At 39.1% G+C, this 20,331-nt stretch overlaps 3 protein-coding genes across 3 annotated transcripts; 1 reads left to right on the forward strand and 2 right to left on the reverse strand.

The window, feature by feature from the left end:
- The first annotated feature begins 2,377 nt into the window (after window positions 1–2,377).
- Window positions 2,378–7,060, forward strand: LOC143877912 (Acyl-CoA N-acyltransferases (NAT) superfamily protein). The gene is made up of 10 exons (XM_077380226.1): window positions 2,378–2,768; window positions 2,864–2,946; window positions 3,495–3,705; window positions 3,813–3,865; window positions 4,098–4,134; window positions 4,396–4,461; window positions 5,449–5,553; window positions 5,649–5,802; window positions 6,358–6,434; window positions 6,527–7,060. Exons 1-10 carry the CDS (start codon window positions 2,619–2,621, stop codon window positions 6,593–6,595), a joined length of 1,005 nt encoding a protein of 334 aa, XP_077236341.1. The 5' UTR covers window positions 2,378–2,618; the 3' UTR covers window positions 6,596–7,060.
- Window positions 7,061–10,898: 3,838 nt separating this feature from the next.
- On the reverse strand, window positions 10,899–13,927 carry LOC143877913 (pentatricopeptide repeat-containing protein At1g11290, chloroplastic-like). The gene is made up of 2 exons (XM_077380227.1): window positions 13,769–13,927; window positions 10,899–12,873 (listed from the first exon to the last, which is right to left on the reverse strand). Exons 1-2 carry the CDS (start codon window positions 13,903–13,905, stop codon window positions 11,121–11,123), a joined length of 1,890 nt encoding a protein of 629 aa, XP_077236342.1. The 5' UTR covers window positions 13,906–13,927; the 3' UTR covers window positions 10,899–11,120.
- Window positions 13,928–14,003: 76 nt separating this feature from the next.
- YLMG2 (YGGT family protein) lies at window positions 14,004–19,605 on the reverse strand. The gene is made up of 3 exons (XM_077380228.1): window positions 19,256–19,605; window positions 15,107–15,306; window positions 14,004–14,463 (listed from the first exon to the last, which is right to left on the reverse strand). Exons 1-3 carry the CDS (start codon window positions 19,529–19,531, stop codon window positions 14,199–14,201), a joined length of 741 nt encoding a protein of 246 aa, XP_077236343.1. The 5' UTR covers window positions 19,532–19,605; the 3' UTR covers window positions 14,004–14,198.
- Window positions 19,606–20,331: the final 726 nt, after the last annotated feature.

Consider the following 20,331-nt stretch of genomic DNA (forward strand, 5'->3'; position numbering starts at 1 on the left):
GGGACTGTTGGTCCCCAATGTAATTTTCATAGATTCAATAAAATTATCATCTTTCAAAAAAAAAAAATCCAATAATGAGTACATTTTGTAATCGAATATTAACGGTAAAAAGTTACTTGTGTGCAATGGTTTACATTCAACAACAAAAAGTACATATTATTGGATGCTAGTATCCCAAGATTAGCATGATTTTTAGCCCACATGAGATCCAAGGCAAACCCTATCAAATGGATGGTTCAGATCAATTAAAAGTAGGCCTGCTATTCATCGTAGTAGACAAGAGCTATCAAAAGGATGGTTGAGATCAATCAAAAGTGGGCCCACTATATCGTTAGTAGGCCATAACGACTATGCATAAGGTCACTTTCACTGTCTGATGGTAAGGGGCAATTTTATGTAATATTTGGGCCCCACAGTGTCTTGTATGAGAAATCAACTCTTGATCTTGTCGAGCATCGTTAGGAGACCCACATAGTCTTGGTCTCATCCAACAGGTATCCCATGCCTAAGATAAAGAACTACAAAAATCAATGGTTTATCTTTTCGTAGCAGAAGCCTAAAGAAGAATTGATGGATCAAAGACCTAGGATCATCTAACTAATCGTGTATTTAAAATCATTTAACTTGAATTCTAGTAGTTGTTTGGATCTCATGCAATAGGCTTAATTGGGGCCCAATAAGTGTCTTTTAGGAAGACAGTAAAGTGATTTAAAATCATTCCCCCATTCCCCTCGGAAATGGATAAAATCCCTACCTTTAACGGTTTCTGTGAGAATGGTTCACTGGTATAGGATAAATTCACCCCCTTTAACGTTTTTCTTGGCCTTTAAAACTTAACGAATAACATTAGAGGGAGGTTTTATCTGTCGGGGGCATCATTCCCCTTTTTTATTCCTTTTATAAGAGAACAAAAAAATGTCTTTGATCCATAAAAAATGTGGGCCCCATGGACACTTATACCAACTAATATGTTTCAAAGAAAAGTATCCACTTGTAACTTAAGTTTCATTGGAAAGAGGTTGGAAAGAATTGTTTCTTTGGACTTTTTAGGTTACTATATGCAAAATAGGAATCAATCATTGAAGGGTTTGTGATAATTGAGGAGTATAAAACTCTCTAAAATCGGTGGGTCGAAGACAGAGACAGGAACCTACTTTGAAATATTGGTCATGAAAAAAACCATAGACAGTTTGGATAGAGAGAAATAGGTGGTAATGGAACTGTTATTCTTTTGAGACTTAGATTCGTTGTTTGAAATGAAAAAAAAAAAAATAGAGCAACAATTAGCATCTACGTGGCATCAATCAACCATTTTTTTTTAATTTTTTATTTTGATGAGTAAGCTGGGGTTAGAAAAAAGAGTTTTTATATGATGGCCGACCGTCAAATATAAAAAGCGTTGAGAGAAAAAACACCACCCGTGGCCCCTTGCTTTTTTGAGTTTCTTTTATGTAGATGATTTCTCTAGACAAGCTATATAAATGAGTGGCCAGAGCAAGGCCAAATGGAGTCTCGGGCTTCCAGCCAATGAGTTGTTTACTTACAAAAAACCCGCGTCTAGGTGTTTTTGTGTTTGTGAACTTCCCTCTTCCACGTAAGCACAAACAAAGAAAGTCTCCACAGAAATTAAGAGAGACCGGACATGATCCAGAACATAATGGGACCCAATCGTGAAGTGACGGACCCACCACATGCGATGGGTAGCATTTCCTCACCCGATAGTAGGAACCCCATGAGAGGTTATTTTATTAGCTTGTCCAGCCATCCTTAAATTTTTTCTTCCACAAGATCACATTGATCGAATCATCCTAACCGTCCAATTGGTGACCTAGATGGTTAAAACTGTTGGGAATTTAGTAATTTACCGGGTAGAACTCGTCCCTAAAAAGCTAGCCTTTCGAGGGAGGGTGCTCATTCCCTTATAACCCATCCATATCCGTTCCACTTATCCAATGTGGGACTATTTGCTTTTGTGTGAAACCCCAACAAAAACAATGTAATCACTCGACAGCTTGCATACTAGATGCAAAAATCTCCCATTCCAGATATATTTTATATGATAGGGTGCAGTGGGTCCGCGTGAATGGATGATCTAAAACATTCATTTGTTTGTCCGACCGTAGATAGGCTATGCCCCAAAAATGGGCCCATAGGATGATCTTAAACCTTTGATTTGTGGAGATTTAAAATGGACGGCGGTTGTAGAAACCTATGCAAATCGAAGGGTTAGGAATCATCTTATGCAGGACTGACAAATGAATGGCCTAGATCATCCATGCATGTGGGGCCTACAGCCTACTCTACCTAGCAAATAACATCCCGAGATTCGGACTCCTTTGTAAATGATGGGACCCACCCAGCCGAAGACAGCCCACGCCCATAGAATTTAGAAGTAGAAAGTAGAAAACGTGGGGAATGCTCGAGAACCAATCCTCATTACCTGGCAGGATTTTTCGATACGTTTTTGGGAAGAGATATATTCACCCCATTTTCTTCCCCGCGCCACCTCCCTCTAGTGCATTTATGACTACTCTTTTTACACTGCATGCCTGCATGGAGCGGGCCGGGGAAGAAAAAGAACGAATATATCATTTACTTACGTTTTTTCTAACCGAAATATGGGCAGTCTTAAAATTCTCGTTATTACGTTTCTAGTGAAGTCGTTATTTATCCTTTTCTGCCTTTTTTTGCAGTGTCATGGCTACAAAAATCAGCTTCAAGTTGCAGAGACAAATTCTAAAATCCTTAACAATTTCTCGTTGGCGCCTGTAAGAGCGTTTGGAGAAGCCATATTGGGTTTATTATCTATTCGTGGAAATAAATTTCCAGGAAAAAAACTCTAATGTCGACGATTGTCTTCCAGAAGTCTGATTTCTGGCGAATTTCTACCCGTGGAAAGTGCCCAAACAGAGGAAAATTTCACAGAATCCCCATTTCTGTATCGATGTGTGTACTTCTCTCTATTCCTCTCGCTCTGTTTGGATTTCTTCGTTTCCATGGAAAAAATTTCCCGCTTGAATTTATGTTTCTGCATCTTTGTTTGGTGAATTTTTTTTTATTTTTATTTTTTTTCGCAAAATTTCTTCTTCTCTGAATCAGGAGGAGCTTGGTATTTGAATCTACAGGATTTTTCAGCATAGATTTACATCGAATGGATTTGTTTTGAATATCTTCATAATTGTAGAGAAATTTCAACTGGGTTTATGTTTTTCAGCTGCCAAGTTTTTATGATTTTTATTAAGTTTCCTGATTTTCTGAATCAGAGAAAGATCAAGGCACGGAGTCTTTGAATTTTAGGACCCTGGAGTTGAATGATTTGTTTGGATATTTTCAGTTCCTTCCAAAAATTTCAACTTGGTTTATGTAAAAAATTGGACATTTGGATGTAATAAATCATATAATATTCTTCAAAACATTAGTTCAGATTTGCTATTTCTATGTTCCTTGTTTGAACATAGCATTTAACTTTACACTTTGGAATTCTACTTGCATAGGACAAATGATTTGGCATCCTCCCATCCATGGAAAAAGGAAGACAACTCAGCAGAGCTTCAGATGCCATCAGTTGCTCAGCCCGATGTATCGAGGTTATCCGATCTCCGTTTTGACAGGCTACAGCCTTCAGTTCGAGAGTGTGAGTATAGACATAAAAGGATGTTTGGTTGTTTTGTCGCACGGGAGGCAATACTAGATGAAGAGTATTGGGTGAGTTGATATTACAATTTTACAATTAACTCATCCCTGTCCATAAGTTTCTTCTATTTTCATCTCTCAGATTAATTTCCACTTTCTGGTGTTCTGATTGATGATAGACCGCGGCATGGTTGAGGGCAGAGAGTCATTGGGAGGACAGATCGAGTGACCGGTTAGTGTTATACTGTTAGGCTCCGTTTCTTATACGTAAAAATGGAAGTAAAATTTGTTTTATGTTCATTTTTACAACATCAAACAAATTTTACGTCCAGTTTTACGTTGAAAGAAATGGAGGCTATGGAGCCTCACAGGAAAAAAATTTGGTAGCAATGCACTGGTTTACCTTTTCTCAGATACTGAAAATTGTAGAAGACTGCTAACTTTAGCTTGGGTTGTTGCCTCAGCTATGCAGATAGCTACAAGAGGAAATTTGCAGAGCAGGTAAGAAGAGTACTATGTTAGTTTGCAAGATTCATAGGATAGTCTGCTCCAATGTTATGGGTTTTAATGGCAACATATATCATTCTCTCGCAATGGTTTAGAAGTTCAGATACAATTTTGTGAATCTGTTTTCGAATCTGCTTTAATACACAGTACAGATCAGAGGATCTTGATATAAATCTAGGTTGTTTTGGTAATTCCAAATTTATAGATTATTTATGCCTCTACAAGTAGCCCCTAATTTTCCTCCTTTCCATGTAGGAATTCAATGCACTAAAGAGGAGATGCAGTGGGCAGCTTGCGGAGAAATCCACTTGCATTGTCACGGTATAATATAAATTATACCGATTTTCCTTTATGAAGACACTCAGATGCTTTTGATGATGAAAGAACTCAATCACACCCATTAATGTAATTATGATGAGCGATGACTTGTATTTCAGGATGAAATTCAAAACTCTACAATGACAGTGGAATGCCTTAATGATCTATCACTTGATACACTTGAATTCAGTGATGAAAGCAAAGTGAACGTGGTTATAGACTATAGTTGCATCCTTATTTCTAATCCTGTACCCCAAACAAAAATGGAGAGGAGATTTTAATATTCATGCATGAGTAAATTTAACAGCAAAAGTTACAGATTCAAAGTTGCTTACATTTCCACTTACCTTCCAACGTTTCATCTCAACCCTCACAGAAGATTATTTATTTTGAACTTTAGTTTGATAAGGTGATGTGAACACAGCAATTCTATTTGTTTAAGATGTTATTCAATTGATCGAATGGTTAAGGGCATTTCCCATCCAGCTATTGTTATATCTGCCTACTGCAATTAGCAATATAGCATGCTTATGAATCTAAAAAGTCACAGAGAGCCAAATGCCATACTTTAAAGAAAATGCATTCCCTGGCTAAAGCCTTGCATATAGCATGTAGTTATTCTGATGGAGTTATTAAACAGGAAGTGCACAACCGGCCATTGTTATTTCTGCTTTCTGTTGCTTAGCACTAAGTGCATGCTTAGGAATTGAACGATCAGAGTAGCTAATGACATTTTTCAGCAAAGTTTCTTCGAAGAATACATGGGACCTTCACTGGAACATTAAGCTGCTGAAACAGAGCAAGGATTTACTCAAATTGGACATCTCTTATTCATCAGTCATGCCGTTTTCAAGCAATAATTCTTCATTTATATGTAGTTTGAATTATGCGAAACATGAATTTTCTTGATGATTATCATAGCCAGGTTTGCTTTATTGATGATCAACATAACTGGGTTTTCTTATCTAGTGTTCTCTTACAAAATATCAGGCTAAGAAGGAAGAAAATAATGTTAAGCGTACTGTATTGAAAAGTATAGTTGGAACTCTGGATATAAGCATTCGCAATCTGTTACAAGGAGAGACCTTTCCTGGGGTATGTCATGGTCTGCATCATCTCTCAAACTTGATATATTTGTCAGAAATTGTGATTTCACTCTTGTATACCTACTATTCAAATTCTTCTAACAGGAACATACGAAGGCCTCAGTGTTCTCCAGAATCAATAGGAAAGATGGACAGAGGTACTTGTATGTTTCAAACTTATGTGTGGCCAAATTTGCACGACGTCAAGGAATTGCAAGCAACATGCTGCATTTGGCTATTGAAGCTGCCAAATCATCAGGTACGATAAGAAGAAAAAAAAGCACTCATTATGTATGTGAATGCATGCCTGTAAGCATGTAAGTGAATACTAGAGTCATTGTCGATCCATGTTACATGGATTCTCCTTAATGGGCAGGGTCAGATGGACATATAGCATGGGAGTGCGCCCCCCCCTACCCAAAGTGCAAATTCCTGGCTCCACCCCTGTTAATGGGTGAAGTACCCATGTCCAACATGTCACATATTCCAATGCTTCAGGATTTGCTGAGACTTCTAGATATCTCTTTATCTGTTTTCTTTCTAAATATTACTACCACAACTTCATAATTACCGCATGTTTTGGGTTTTACGCACCCTAACAGTAAGTTTCTTAAATGGGAATAAAAATTGAGAATTGATTAAACATTTTGATGAATCCACAAATCGTTCTTTTTTGAGGTTTTCCGAATCCAAAACTTGATACTCATGTCAAATTCAGACACTGATACCCGTACTGATGCAACATGGTAGTCAGGCATGTCTAATGACATCGGCACATATAACATGCCTGCTGAATTTGATGTTCATGTGACAGGTATAGATCAGATACTTGTACATGTACATAAAGATAATGTATCAGCTCAGCAACTGTACACAAAGATAGGCTTCGAGGTATAAATCATCTTAACTATTATATTCGCATGTGGAACTTATCTTTTGCCACTTCTGTCCTTATGGGCTGACGCAGCTAGTACTTCTTCCAGACGGTCGAAATGGCTACAGATCATTTATTAGCAGAGGAGAACTACTTGCTGAACTTGAGAATTAGTTAATCCTCTTCCTTCAACACTGAGCATGTAAGAGAAATCTACGGTCAATGGACAACCAGATTATCGAGTAGGTTGCGACAGTTAAAGCAGTCAAAATATCATTGACAAATCAGCTTCTACTAGTTGTCCACACTTGTTAGGATTATTTTATAATCAAAAGTTCAAAACCTTATTGACAATTCAGCTTCTAAGAAATGATCTACATTGTCGATCAGGGTTTGGTTGTACAATGCAGTGTAAATGAATGCTACAAATGTGGGCTATTGTCTTCCTGTGTTCCTAGGTATAGGACAAGCTCTGTCCCTTGTATAATTAATTTTTCTCCTCACCATCACTAATTTTTATTTTATTAAAGATAAACCGTTGCCTGGCCTGTGTTTATCTATTGCGCAGGTTCTGCCTCTTGTGTAATTGTTTTTTTCCTCCTCTGTTAATAAATTTGTAAATTATCAGAAAAACTGTTGGTTAGCTTGCCAAGTCTATTTATTGGGCAGGTTCTGCCACTTGTGTAATTGTTTATTTCTCCTCTTCTGTCAATCATAAGGCTATTAGTTTTTCAAGTTAGAAGTGAACTAAAATTAAAGACAGTAGATTCCAGGGGAGAGAGGACGGTACAAAGCTTTAACAACCATTGGAAAGCTGCCTAGATTTCCCTTTTCATTACAGGGAAAATAATATAAATGATAGTAAATAATAGTACAATGACTATGATGATGGAAAAATCAGAGTTCAAACTCAGGATAATGGAAAACTCAGTGCATCCACACTTGGCACTGTCTGAAAGATGAATTGAGTTGGGATGGAAATGGATCTGATCAACATGATTGGCATACTAAAAAAGTCAGTTATGGTAGCAATCTGTTCATTGAAACATTGGGGAAAACTCACACATTGTTGCATGCTTGAGGTCATCACAGTCAGAGCAAAAGTTCAACTCCCATTTCTAAATAACTTGTCACCATCTCTAATGTTGAATTTGAATCTTCTCAAGGGCGGCACATGCTCCCAGTTTCCTCTAAGTACCTTAACTTTAACAAAAAGAGGATGCCTATAGAGACAATTTTCATCAGAGATGAAAACCAATGAAGTAATGGGAATAGTTCCCTTTCTTTTGTTTGGTGGAAACTTTTTGGATTTTGAGTCATTTTAATCTTGAAACTAGGACTAATTTTTTGAATTTTTGAGTCATTTTAATCGCATCTCAAACACCCCGTAGTTGATACATACCTGTTTGTTATAATTCTAGAGGCAAGTGTGCAGCATGCATGGTTGCCCTAGCAAGGTAGGCAGGATCAACTATGACTCACCATACCCATGGTTTCAAAGGGATTCAACTCAGAATCATTCAACTCTACTATCACTAACCATTCTGGTCAAAATTTCACCATTTTCATCTGTACACAGGAATTTAAGATGCAGTACAAATAACGTAGCGATGCTGCTGTGACGTCACATGAATATGAAAGCAGTGGTCGGGAAGAACATTATGGAGTCTTCAACCGATCCAAGAAGTATCCTTCACATTCTCTGTGGCAACAAAATTAGAAATATAAGGACATGTGATCTAAAATGTTGATGAAAATAATAATGATGCACCATAATTTAATATAGTGGTCTAGATAAAATATGAATCTTAGCCCCGCTTCTTTCCGCAAGTCACTACTACTACACACTAAGGGGCCGTTTGGATACGCGGATTTTAGAATCCAGGGTTTTGTTTGAAAAGAGTGTAAAAGAGGGTTCATGATAAAGCTGTTGTATGTTGTCCTGACAGCGTTTCTTGGATTTAAGTAAGAAATCCAGGTTTTAGAAATCCCTCCCCCATCCTGAGATTTCTAAAACCTGGAAACATGGGACGATCTCCTGCTCTCTTGCTGTTGGAAAGAAGGCAAGAAATCAGAAAACGACGTCTAGTTTTCTTTTTCCCCTGTCTCCCATTCATGCTTTTGATGAAATCCAAGATTATAAAATCCGCATACCCAAACGACCCCTAAATGTGTACCCTAGAATCAATAACAATGCATCCATTATTAGATAACATTGAATTGCTAACTTGAAAGAGGTACAATCTCATATAAAAGTCGGCTATTATTGGATCTACGAATCCATGTGGCTATATCTCTTTTCCAATTAACACATACAGGTAGGTCCCACAAATATGGCACTTGTTGTTGGATTCAAATCAATTGAGACCATTGGGCAGTGTAAAGGAAAGGAAGGGGGAATGGTGAAGGTACCCTCGGCTTGTTTAGTAGATGGAGAATTTGAAAGGGAAGTGAAATAGTATGGAAGTGCGGACCTACCTGTAGCGGTTGACCCAAAAGATCTTTTCTTTTGGTTTTTACTGGCCTAGGAGCCACCCTTAATTGATTCTATGTAGTGCAAGTAGGGACCCCTGGTCCCCAATGTAATCTTCATAGTATCAATGAAATTGTCAATTTTCATAAAATAAATAAATAACACATACATGTGATGAGGCAAATGCATGCTCATATGAAATAAGAAATAAGGGTGTTAGACATAAAGTAGGACACATTGCGATCAAACTCTCACTGATACAACTAAGAAATATATAATCTTCCAATAAATACCAACTTGTATTAGCTAACTGTCAATTCCCTATTAAACTTACAAAATCTGCATTTATATTAAATAGCTACCAGTCTCAAGAAGCACTTAAAAGGTATTTTCAAATCCAAAACCAAGCACCCAGCATTTCCCAACATAAATTTGATCCTTTCAGATGGGCATATGCAAGTATCTGCGCAGAAAAAATACAGATGTTTGCAGTCAATAGCAGATAGCTGCCCAACACTCCAACTCCAATATTATAATGTACTGGTTGAATCTTCAATAGCTCAATCTGCTCGACAATATCGGTCGGAATCCATTAGAGGCAGTCTCAGTAGCTTGTGGGTTATATTCCATGGAGAACTCCTCCACCATCAACGGTGCATGTTCTCTCCAATCCATCCATTTTTAACTCAATGTTGCTCTGCCTCATGAGGCCCTTTATTCTACATCAAAATTGACATGTAGACTAGATATACTCAACTCAACTCAACTCAACAAAGCCTTTGTCCCAAACTAATTGGGGTCGGCTAAATGAATCATTTAGAAAAAATTCATGAAGAAGGTAAAAGGAATCTACCCGGCTCTAATCCTAGTGCTAGTGGGGTTCTTCTACGTGGATCATTTTCTTCCATTCTATCCTATCCAAGGTCATGTTCTCTGTTATGTTCTTAGCTATCAAGTATTTCCTCACTGTTTCTACCCAAGTTGTTTTCGGTCTGCCCCTACCTCTTTTTACTCCATCAATTTGGCACGAGTCGCCTCTTCTCACCGGAGCATCCAAAGGCCTACGTTGGATATGTCCAAACCATCTTAAGCGGTGTTCTCTCATCTTCTCCTTAATTTGTGTCACCCCCACCTTTTTACGAATGTCTTCATTTTTAATTCTATCTAGCCTTGTGTGGCCGCACATCCATCTAAGCATTCACATCTCCGCTACACTCATCTTATGCACATGCTGCTTCTTGGTGGCCCAACATTCTGAGCCGTACAACATGGCTGGCCTCATAGCTGTCTTATAAAACTTTCCCTTCAACTTGGTAAGGATTTTACGGTTGCACAGAACTTCTGAGGCAAGCTTCCACTTCAACCAACATGCTCTTATTCTATGGTTAACATTCTCGTCAATCTCTCCTTCCTTATGTAGAATTGAACCAAGATAGCGAAAGATATCCCTCTTAGGTACCTCCTGTCCAGTCATATCTACTACATCTCCGTCCCGCCTCCTTACATTATAAAGTTGCATTCCATATATTCTGTCTTAGTCCTACTCAGTCTAAAACCTTTAGATTCCAAATGGTACAGACCTTCACGGTTTATTGGTTGTGAGTTTGAAAGTACTGATTTAACCCATCTCATATTACCTCTTAACACAATGACTAGCAATCAACAGCTGCAAATGGAAACGATACACTCATATTTGTTTAGACATTTGATTTGACTTACGAAGACCACCAGAGACGCTGCACCATGTGATGATAAAATCCAGAACGTTCAATGAAACAGTGGGCAGTGATGAAGATGCATAATCCATCTTTTAACAAAGTACAAGGATGAGGGCTTCCAAACCCTCATTTCCTCAGCCCATTAAGGGTCCACATTATTCCTTTGACTGTCTTATTGGGTCCAATAATCTGGGAGGATCATTCTATGAATATTGCAGAATCTTGATTTCATAGATGCTTGACGGTTGTGCAATCCATCTCTATTGTCCAAAATCACTGAAACCCAAAAATCCAATGATCAAAACTTTTAGTCTGATGTTAACTATAGCAATGGTAGCAAGACTAAATAAATACAGAGCAAAAGACATAAGTGACAATTTTCCCAGCCAATGAGACTGTGTAATGGTAGTGTACATAAAATACATCCGCGCGCATCTCCTAACACGTTCTTGGAACAAAAGTCCTTCAAGTAGGGGGGTTATTAGTTACCAAGAAATCAAGCATGTTTTCTCTCACAAAGAACACAATCTGGGGCCTGAGAGGAATGTATGGAACCTTCTATTTATTTCAACCAGACTACGGCCAGGAATCTTTTTCAATTCTCGCTCTTTCATCAAGCACCTAAACCTTGCTACGTCATCCCATCTCCCGGCCTCTGCATAGATGTTCGACATAAGCACATAGTATGTCACAGTTTGTGGGCCCAACCGAAAAAGATTTTCTGCCACAAGTTCAGCCAGCTTGAGATCTCCATGAATCCGGCAAGCACCAAGCAGAGCTCCCCACACACCCTCGTCGGGTTCAACTGGCATCCTTTCAATAAAATTATATGCATCAATTAATCGACCGGCCCGACCAAGGAGGTCTACCACACATGCACAGTGCTCCACACCAGGTACAATTGAGTAGTCTTTTCTCATGCTATTAAAGTGCTTCATTCCTTCCTCTACGAGACCCGAATGCCTACAAGCTGTCAATACAGAAGTGAAAGTAAAACTATTTGGTTTTACCCCCTCCTCTTGCATCCGTAAGAAGAGCTCAAGTGCATCTTCACTATGCCCATGAGCTGCATACGCCCCGATCATAGCACTCCAAGAGACAACACTTCTTGTAGGCAACTTGTCGAAAACATTTCTGGCCAAGACTATACTCCCACATTTACCATACATATCTAAAAGTGCATTTGTGACTGAAATGTTGGTTCCAAGTCCTTGGCTCTCAACAAGGTCATGTAACCATCTCCCAGTGTTAAGAGCACCCAAACTTGCACAAGCTGAAATCACACTAACCATTGTTATATAATCGAATTTCACCTTTTCGGTTTGCATTCTCCAAAAAAGCTTTATTGCCTCAGCGCCTGCATCATTCTGCTCATACGCAGCAATCATGGCATTCCACGAGACCAAACTTCTCACCACCATTCCATCAAACAAAGATCTAGCAATATCAACATTCCTACATTTACCATACAATGCAATCAAAGAATTCACCAGTGAAGTATCTGAATCTAAACCCAATTTAATCCCATACCCATGAATCAACTTTCCTAAATTATAAAATTCAAACCCAGCACAAGCAGGAAGGATGCTCACTAGTGTAACCGCATTCGGTTGTGTCCCCGAAACAACCATCTGGCTGAAAACACGCAATGCTTCCTTATAGAATCCATTTTGTACATAACCAGCAATCATGGCAGTCCAAGAAACTATATTCTTAACCATCATTTCGCCGAAAACCAACTCTGAAATAGAGATCTCTCCATTCTGAGAGTACATTGCCACTAAAGCACTCTGAACAAATACGTCTGAATCAAACCCATTTTTTATTATACTGCAATGTATCTCTTTCCCTTCTCTCAGAGCAGATAAAACCGCACACGAGCGGACAATGAACGGGAAAGTAAAATGATCAGGCAACAAACAAGAGGAATGCATCCGGTTAAAAAGGATTAGGGCTTCTTTGCAAGGGCCAGAATCGGAATAGCCACGGATCAAGGTGTTCCAGAGGAAGACATCTGGTTGGGAAATTTCGTCAAACACCTTGCGAGCGTATTCCATGGTGGGTGCTAACATACGTGCTGTTGTGATGAGTTTTGTGGCTAGGAGGAGGTTTTGGGAGAGCCCATTTGTTAGAATTTGGGCATGGATTTGTTTGAGCTGTGTTAGGGAAGAGCAAGAATTCAAAAGGTAGTTATAAGGGAGGGAATGGCAGTTGGTACGGACGTGCAAACGGTAGGGAGTTAGGGATTGGAGTCTTGTCAAAAGCCTGTAGAAAGAGACGGACATGAGATTTAGTAGTTGAGTAAACAAGTTTCTTTTTATCTCTTTTTCTTCTTCCGCAAATGAGAAGCCAAGCGGAAACAATTGTGGGGTTTTAAGAGGAAACAAGAAAAACGGCCCCAACATGAGTTAGTGATAATTGCACTAACTCATGTTGTCTTATAGTATTCAACCAGATGTCAACCGTTATCACAATTTTCAAAAGGCTACTAATATTGGCACAACCATTTTTTATAACTGCACTACTTATCTTGTCTTTAATTAGTTAAACAGCTGTTAAATATTATTGCATTCAAACAGCTAATTAAAACAGGAAAGACAAACTGAGTTTGTGCAATTATTAAAACATGGTAATGCCAGTATCAGTTTCTTTCCATAAATGCTCTCAGAACCCAAATTAAGAAACAAAGATAAATGAGTTCGTGCAGATATCAAAACATGGTAGTGCCAATATCAGTATCTTAAGTGATGATTTTCATTCTTGCTGCAAAGGGTAATGATAAATTCAGGCCTCTTTGTTTGGTAGGGAAGTCCCTTTTTAGTAGGTATATACCAAAAAACAGAATGCTTTTAGTATTAGTCGTAAATCCGCTACGAGCAGCATTCATGGTTAGAAACAAGGGGTGCATTTATCGTCATCGTATTGTAAATTGCAGATAGAGAGGAAGAGACAAAATGGACTTATATTGCCACCCAGACATTTAGCTATCAGTGGAAGCCTCCTTCAATCAAACATGGGTGGAAGTCCTAATTTTAATGGAGGGTGCCATTACCAATCGTGGGGCTATTGAATTTAAGAAGGGGCAACAGATTCAATTTGATCAACTAATTGGTGGGTTGAATTTGATTGGGACTGCATCCGATAGGTGGAGTCCACTTACGGTCGATCTAGTCCGTCCACCTTGCGACCCCGATCTTTATTCTTCGATCTCATGCTGATCGGATGTCCAAGGAATGTCCAAGCAAGTGGACGATCCAGATGAAGCGAAGGCGGGGCACACCTGTTTGACACATGCATGTCACCTTTTATCGATTGTTCCTAAAAAATTTGAGCATAACATGCTTTTACTTCAATTTCAATTCCAAATAGCTAATTACTTGCAAAGGGGTTACAGATTGAAAAAAAAGGATAATATTACAACAGATAAGAAGTTCTACAACTGTAACCAACAAAAGTTGAATAAACAACTTGAAGATCAAAGCTTTAAAAGTTTAAAAGAATAGAAAACACCTCTGTACTGCCTACAGTAAAGCTTTAACTTGTGCATGAAATGGAGGAAACAAGCTCTTCTGCTTTCAAAACTCATTTGCCTATTTGATATCATCTGAGTTCTTTGACCCCATTCTGCAGACCCTTCTCATCCACTTTTTCTGTGTTGTAGTAAGATTCAAAAGTTTTGGATGAGATGAGGAAAGATTTGGAGATGCCCCAGAGACTGAAAGTTCAGCAGGAAGTGCAGCAGCGGTGCTAGTAAAGGCATTTAGAGCCAGGAAGGCTAGTATGGGAGAAAGATCCAATCCCCCAAGAGGTGGGATAATTCCCCGAAATATGTTCAAATAGGGATCACACAAAGTGCTGAATCCACAAAACGAAAGAAAGAAAGATACGAGAAGTGTTAAAAGAAAAATGGTTTTAACCGCTCTAAATCATAATGGGACAAAAGTGCCATCATAGCAATTATATGGATATAAATGGAACATCACAACCTTTACCGCTCCGTCACAAGAAACAGGAAAGAGCATTCAAAGTTCAACAACCAAAGCTTAAATGTTGAATGCAACTATAGGAAAATAAACCAGTAATCTACTGTCACAGTCGTTTCAAATTTGTTTATAACTTTCGAGTATCTCTACATTAAGGTTCTGTTTGGATTGCAAGAAAAGTTTGAAAAAGAAAAACTTTTAGAATTTCATATTTTTCCATAGTTTGATTACAGATGATAAAAAAAGTAGCTTGAACCACTGCGGTTCAAGTTCTTAAGGGAACTTCACTTTAAAATGATATCGCTCTAAAAAGCCAAAATCATATTATTCTCCTCTAAAAAAATACTAAGAAAAGCAATTTCTCACAATTTTTTTCCTGCAATCCAAACAGGGCCCAAGTTCTTTGTCTGCAGATCACTGGCAAGTTAGCAAGATTCATAGTTCAAAGAGATGGGAGTAACTAAAGGTGGAATATTTGAATGTTGTAACTTGTGACAATTGATTGGTAAGAATACCTGAGAGGGCTGACGATGGCTGGAGGAGAATTGGGAAACCAAGTCAACACAAGCCTAACCACCAGCAATGTATTGTAAATGTTCAAGAAACTTGAGATGCCATTAGCCACTACCAGCCCCGCCACTGAATCACCCGGTAGAATGGCAGCAAAGTTGTGAACTGATAAAGAGTTAGGACTCCCAGAACTTCTGCAACGAATCTGAAAGTAGAACTCAACAATACATCCATGGTTCTTCAAGAAATGTGACATGCTATATTCAAAATTTTGCCAAACTTGTTAAAAACTGGTCAGAGAAAGCTTTTTGTAGGTGACCAAGATCATAGGCATGACACATCAAATGTCTGCTAAAATTCAAACACCAGACGAGAAGTGTTTGCCATAGTTGGAGTGAAATCTGTTATAAGTTAATAAAATATTTATGATGAGAAATAATGAAAGAAATAATGGAGCATTCGAAAGGGTATCAAAGAAAGTGTGGGCGATTCAACAGCAAGTTCTTCACACTATTTTTTTAAAGGTAACTGAGATATTATTAATGCCGCCGTTCAAGTACAGAGAGGAGACAAGGCGTCCCCCAGCCAGCAGTACGTTCTGCCAACACTTATTATAGTCCCAACTAAGAACCCCAAACAGTACCCACTAGACCCCCTTACTAATAGTTGTGAGTCTCCATAAGTTTTCGGTCTGCTCCCTCCTTGGCCAGCCTATAGCAGAGCATCATTTGTTGACCACCTTATGTGTGTCACGTGAAGTGTTAGGCAAAGGTTCAGATTTCTGAAATTACATTAGCCAAGTCCGAAGGTCCCAGCACTCTATTGCCAGTCCACGCTAAGACATTTGATGAATCCCCTTCAATAACTAATGGGGTGTGCCTAAATTTGACAAACCATTTCAGGCCTCAAGGGAGGGCCCTTGCTAAGACATTTCATCTTGTGCTGATATGTGCCTAAATACCAGAAGCTGCTAAAATGAAGAGAGAAAGCAAGGTTTGAGGCGATGCACAAAAGAATATGAAGGCATATATTTGTTGCAAAGGTTCTTTAACTTATATGCGGTTACACTTGTTGCACTACTCTTGCATTGCAGCATCTGGAAGTGAGCAAGGATCAGTTAGCCATAGAAAGCAGCCAGTTTAAGAGCATTTTTTTAGAGCAAAAGAGTGACGGCTTCAGAGATCACAGCTGACTACCTTGATATGTATCTTTTGGATGTTATGTATCTCGTATTCATAAAATTAAGTAACATCAAATATCCATTTAGATGTTTGCTAGGTGAAGGAATGGAGTAGTTTGCATTAGTAATAAAGTGTACATGGAAAGAGTTTCAGAATACTTGACAAAGCACATGATATGAATTACTAATTTGGTCATACACTCCCCAAAAAATTGAGTTGAGAGAGGAAAAAATCGTATTTGGAAGAAAGTGCAGCCGCCTATACCATTAGTTATAGAAGCGGTGCTGCCATGTAAACCGTGCCACCAAGATTGGCAACCAGGCAAATGAAACTGTTCAAGTCCCATAGGAAATTTTGGAGCAGGTGATGGTCATATCATAACAACATCAACAATGGTAAAAAAAACTAATATTTGAGGCCAAATGATGAGCAGATGGATTATAAGGCTCAATTGGTCATCAGTGTTTAGGAAGTATAAAATTGTGAGTTAGGAAGATGTCAAAGATAACAAGGGCGTGAATGTTTATTTCCATAGCAACAAGGGTAAAGAGCTGCTTAAGAACAATAGATAAATGTCAAGAATGCATTTTCCTATGGAGGCTAGATGGAGAAGTCTTCATAATGCATCCGTTAAGAATTAGAAGGCTGTCTAATTGATGGGGGACCATCTATGTGAAGAAAGAAGAGCTCAGGTAGATGGACATTGACATGGGAAACCACTAGACCCTCGCAAACAGATTAGGAAGAAACCAACTTTACAGAAAGGGCGTGTCATTTGCTACTATAGACGCTCCATTTTGTCCCAGCCTGACATGACACTTGTCGCCCTGGGATGAGGAACCCAAAGATGATGGAACCTCTACAATATTCTGCAAATCAGACCCCCTTTTTTTATTTCAAGGATTGTATTAATAGAATAAGCGAGAGGGCCCATGACCGAGATGGTCAAAACAAGGAGGAAATAGAACAGAAGAATAAAGAACACAAACTTGGTTATGGTGGTAGGAACTCAAAAAAGTTCTAGGCTATCTTTGGAGACCCCCTCCCTCGCCATTCTATCGGCTTCTCTATCGGCCAACCTTTTGACATCCTGGAATAAAATGACAGAACCTTCTACTCAGACTTTGATTACATCAAACCAATGAGCAACTCTCCAAGGGACAGAGGGACTTCCGATAAGCTACCTAATGGCATTAAGAGAGTCCCATTCTGCTACTACTTGATCCATGAGGTTGTGATCTATAAGCCTGGTCCCCTAAAGTACGGCTCTAACCTCTACCTCATTAGAATTTTTGTTCCCAATAGGACCTGAGAAAGCCCAGAAAGTATTCACATTCTCATCTCTTAGCAAATCCCCAACTCCTGTTGGCCCTAGATTCCCCATATGGGAACCATCAATGTTGAGCTTCAAGAACCCCAGGGCCGGTGGTTCCCATTCTTGCACAATGACCAGATCTATACCAAATCCTTCCTTCCATAGTAGAAAGAAAAAGTAGAAAAAGAAATAAATATGATTTTATTTATATTCTTTATCGCCGTAAATAGAAAAGTAAATAGGAATATTGAAAATCGAATAGGATAAGTAATCGGTGGGCGAACGACGGGAATTGAACCCGACAAAGGAAAAAAAAACATACAAATCATACTTGGAAGAAGCTTGTACAGTTTGGGAAGGGGTTTTGATTTAAAAAAGAAGAATCTAGGGTGTCTATAGTAGCAAAGAATCTAGGGCGTCCAAAGTACCGTTACCATAACTATTTTCTAGAGAGTTCTCCCTTTCTTTCGCCATGGGACATGCAACCATTTCGCCAAGAAATCACCTAGGTTGGAGGGGACAACATATGACATGCCAAACCTACACCTCTCTATCCAGACTGCAGTGGAGGAACATATGGTCAACTGACTCACCTTCCTGAACACATAAAGCACAATGATCTACTATCCACATGTTTCTATTTTGCAAGTGGTCCATTGTCAAAAAAAACTCGAGAAGGGCGGTACAACCAAATGTCCAACCAAATGTGCATACCATGAGCGGACTCGGAATATCCCATACTTTGGCAATGCGAGAGGCTATAGAGGCAAGGGCAATTTAACTGTAGAATGATTTGAGTATTTGACGCAGAACACCCTGGTTGAAATGTTTCCTGTTAGGAATTAACAACGCTGCAGAATAATGACGCAAAGATAAACGAAAGATTCACACACAGATTTACGTGGTTCACCCAACTAGTTTGGTACGGCAGAGCGACAAGCCGACGATTCCACTATTCTGAAGAAAAGATTACAAACCCTCACGCCTCTCCGTAGCGTCTGCTGATATCACATCTCTTTTACATGGCGTTCAGAAACGCGTTACAATAAAGAAAAACCCTAATTCATGAAAGTACAAAACTACCCCAGTATAAAAATACCTTAAAAATTCGGCCGCAATCAGGGTAAAGTGTACAATACTTTCCAGATTAGACTGAGATCAGGCTTCACCAATAACATTTCCACTTCTGTGGTGACCGAAACAAAAATTTTAAAACCTTAACCAAACACATTGAAGTTCATCATCATTTCATTTAGGATAAGTTACTTAAATGTAAGATTGATTTTCAAACATCACGAACTGCATATATTTCCCTAAAAGGATTATTTTAATTATCCAAGTTCGCTCTAGGATAAGTGAGCAGAGCGAGTGTTTGCTGACCCTCCTAAGACAACTAGCGAAATTTAGGTAAGCCAGTTGTACAGCTTTACAAGCTACTCTATACGGGAGGCTAAGGTCCCTTGGCTATTGGGATCTCTAACGTGAGTGATACAACACCTCATAGTATCAAACCCTAATCTTTTGGATTTCAGCCGTGAATTAATAATACACACAGAAAATGTTTAGAGAGATTGATTTCTTTATGTCACCTTCTGAGAAAAAGGAAAGAAAAGGGAAAAGGGAAAAGGGAAAGTTAAGGAATGGGAATCGTTACATACCTGGGAGAAGCTGCGGAGATGGGCGGAGAAGTAAATAAGCCTTTCCAGGAGGGGGTTTTGGGAAGCTGCATCGTTTAATGCTTGAAAACAACGATCGGTAGCAGAGGCGAGTGAGATGTGAAGGTTTTGAATACAATCCCTTGCTTCGAGGTTGGGTTGGGAAAGGGGAGGGAAAAGAGGAGGAGGTGGAAAGGAAAACGGGAGAAAACGGAATGCTGAAGAAAGGAGGGTGTTGTAGTTGGAGGCAATAACATTAGCAAAACCCTTCTCCTCCATTGAAGAAGGTTGAGACACAGATGAAGCAGCGGTAGCCCGTAGCCGTGTTTTGGATAATGCTCTTTTCGGAGACTGTGAATGAGATATGCTGTTTAGAAAGACGAAATGACCGAACTACCCTTTTGCTGAGGTTTCGATTCTATTCTATATTTCTATGCCGCAGTATGGTTCAGTATTTTCCAAAAAGAACTGTACGGGCCATCGAAGGGTTGGGATCGAAAATGATTTTTACGAACGGTATCGATCATCTGGGCCGTACAATACTTTTATAAAAATACTTGACGATACGGTCACACTCTCCGTGGGAAAGTGATACTTTCGCCCCTTTTCTTTCCTGGGCCACCTCCTTCAGGTGTATTTACAAATTATAGCTACTCTTTTTACACTATACAAGCGGCGGGCCGGGGAAGTAAAGGTTGGAAGGAAACCTAAACCGAAGGGCGCCCTTGCACAAGTGATATGAAAGGGCGCCTGCATTGGTTGAAACTCGCCAGAGTGCATTTATAGTAGGGCCCACTTCAAATAATGATCCAAACCGTTCATTTGTTGGGGTTGGCCCACGATGTAAATGGATTGCACTCTGTAAAGCATCTCTATGGGATGATCCTGACCCTCTGATCTATGGAGACTTCTATAATGGGCACACATCATGTGAAATATTCTAATAATAACTCTATAAACTGGGAGTTTCTAGGAACCATCGCATAAGGCATTTCCGGACACATAATTATTAACTTTCATATTATATCCATTAACAAGCCTTTTTTAATAAAGGTTCCTTTTGTAAACGTGTTTTGGAC

The sequence above is a fragment of the Tasmannia lanceolata genome, unplaced genomic scaffold (assembly GCF_043159265.1).
Source record: "Tasmannia lanceolata isolate RefF3 unplaced genomic scaffold, GAP_Taslan_0.1 ptg000005l, whole genome shotgun sequence".
Taxonomy (NCBI): domain Eukaryota; kingdom Viridiplantae; phylum Streptophyta; class Magnoliopsida; order Canellales; family Winteraceae; genus Tasmannia; species Tasmannia lanceolata.

Coding starts and splice junctions, on each gene's coding strand:
- LOC143877912 (XM_077380226.1), top strand. CDS start 2,619: ATGGGCAGTCTTAAAATTCTCGTTATTACGTTTCTAGTGAAGTCGTTA. Junction 5,554..5,648: donor AAGGAGAGACCTTTCCTGGG/GTATGTCATGGT, acceptor TTCTTCTAACAG/GAACATACGAAGGCCTCAGT. Junction 5,803..6,357: donor TGAAGCTGCCAAATCATCAG/GTACGATAAGAA, acceptor TTCATGTGACAG/GTATAGATCAGATACTTGTA.
- LOC143877913 (XM_077380227.1), bottom strand. CDS start 13,905: ATGCATGTGTCAAACAGGTGTGCCCCGCCTTCGCTTCATCTGGATCGT. Junction 12,874..13,768: donor GTGGACGGACTAGATCGACC/GTAAGTGGACTC, acceptor CTCTTTCTACAG/GCTTTTGACAAGACTCCAAT.
- YLMG2 (XM_077380228.1), bottom strand. CDS start 19,531: ATGGAGGAGAAGGGTTTTGCTAATGTTATTGCCTCCAACTACAACACC. Junction 15,307..19,255: donor ATCTCCGCAGCTTCTCCCAG/GTATGTAACGAT, acceptor TTCTACTTTCAG/ATTCGTTGCAGAAGTTCTGG. Junction 14,464..15,106: donor GCCATCGTCAGCCCTCTCAG/GTATTCTTACCA, acceptor TTGTGGATTCAG/CACTTTGTGTGATCCCTATT.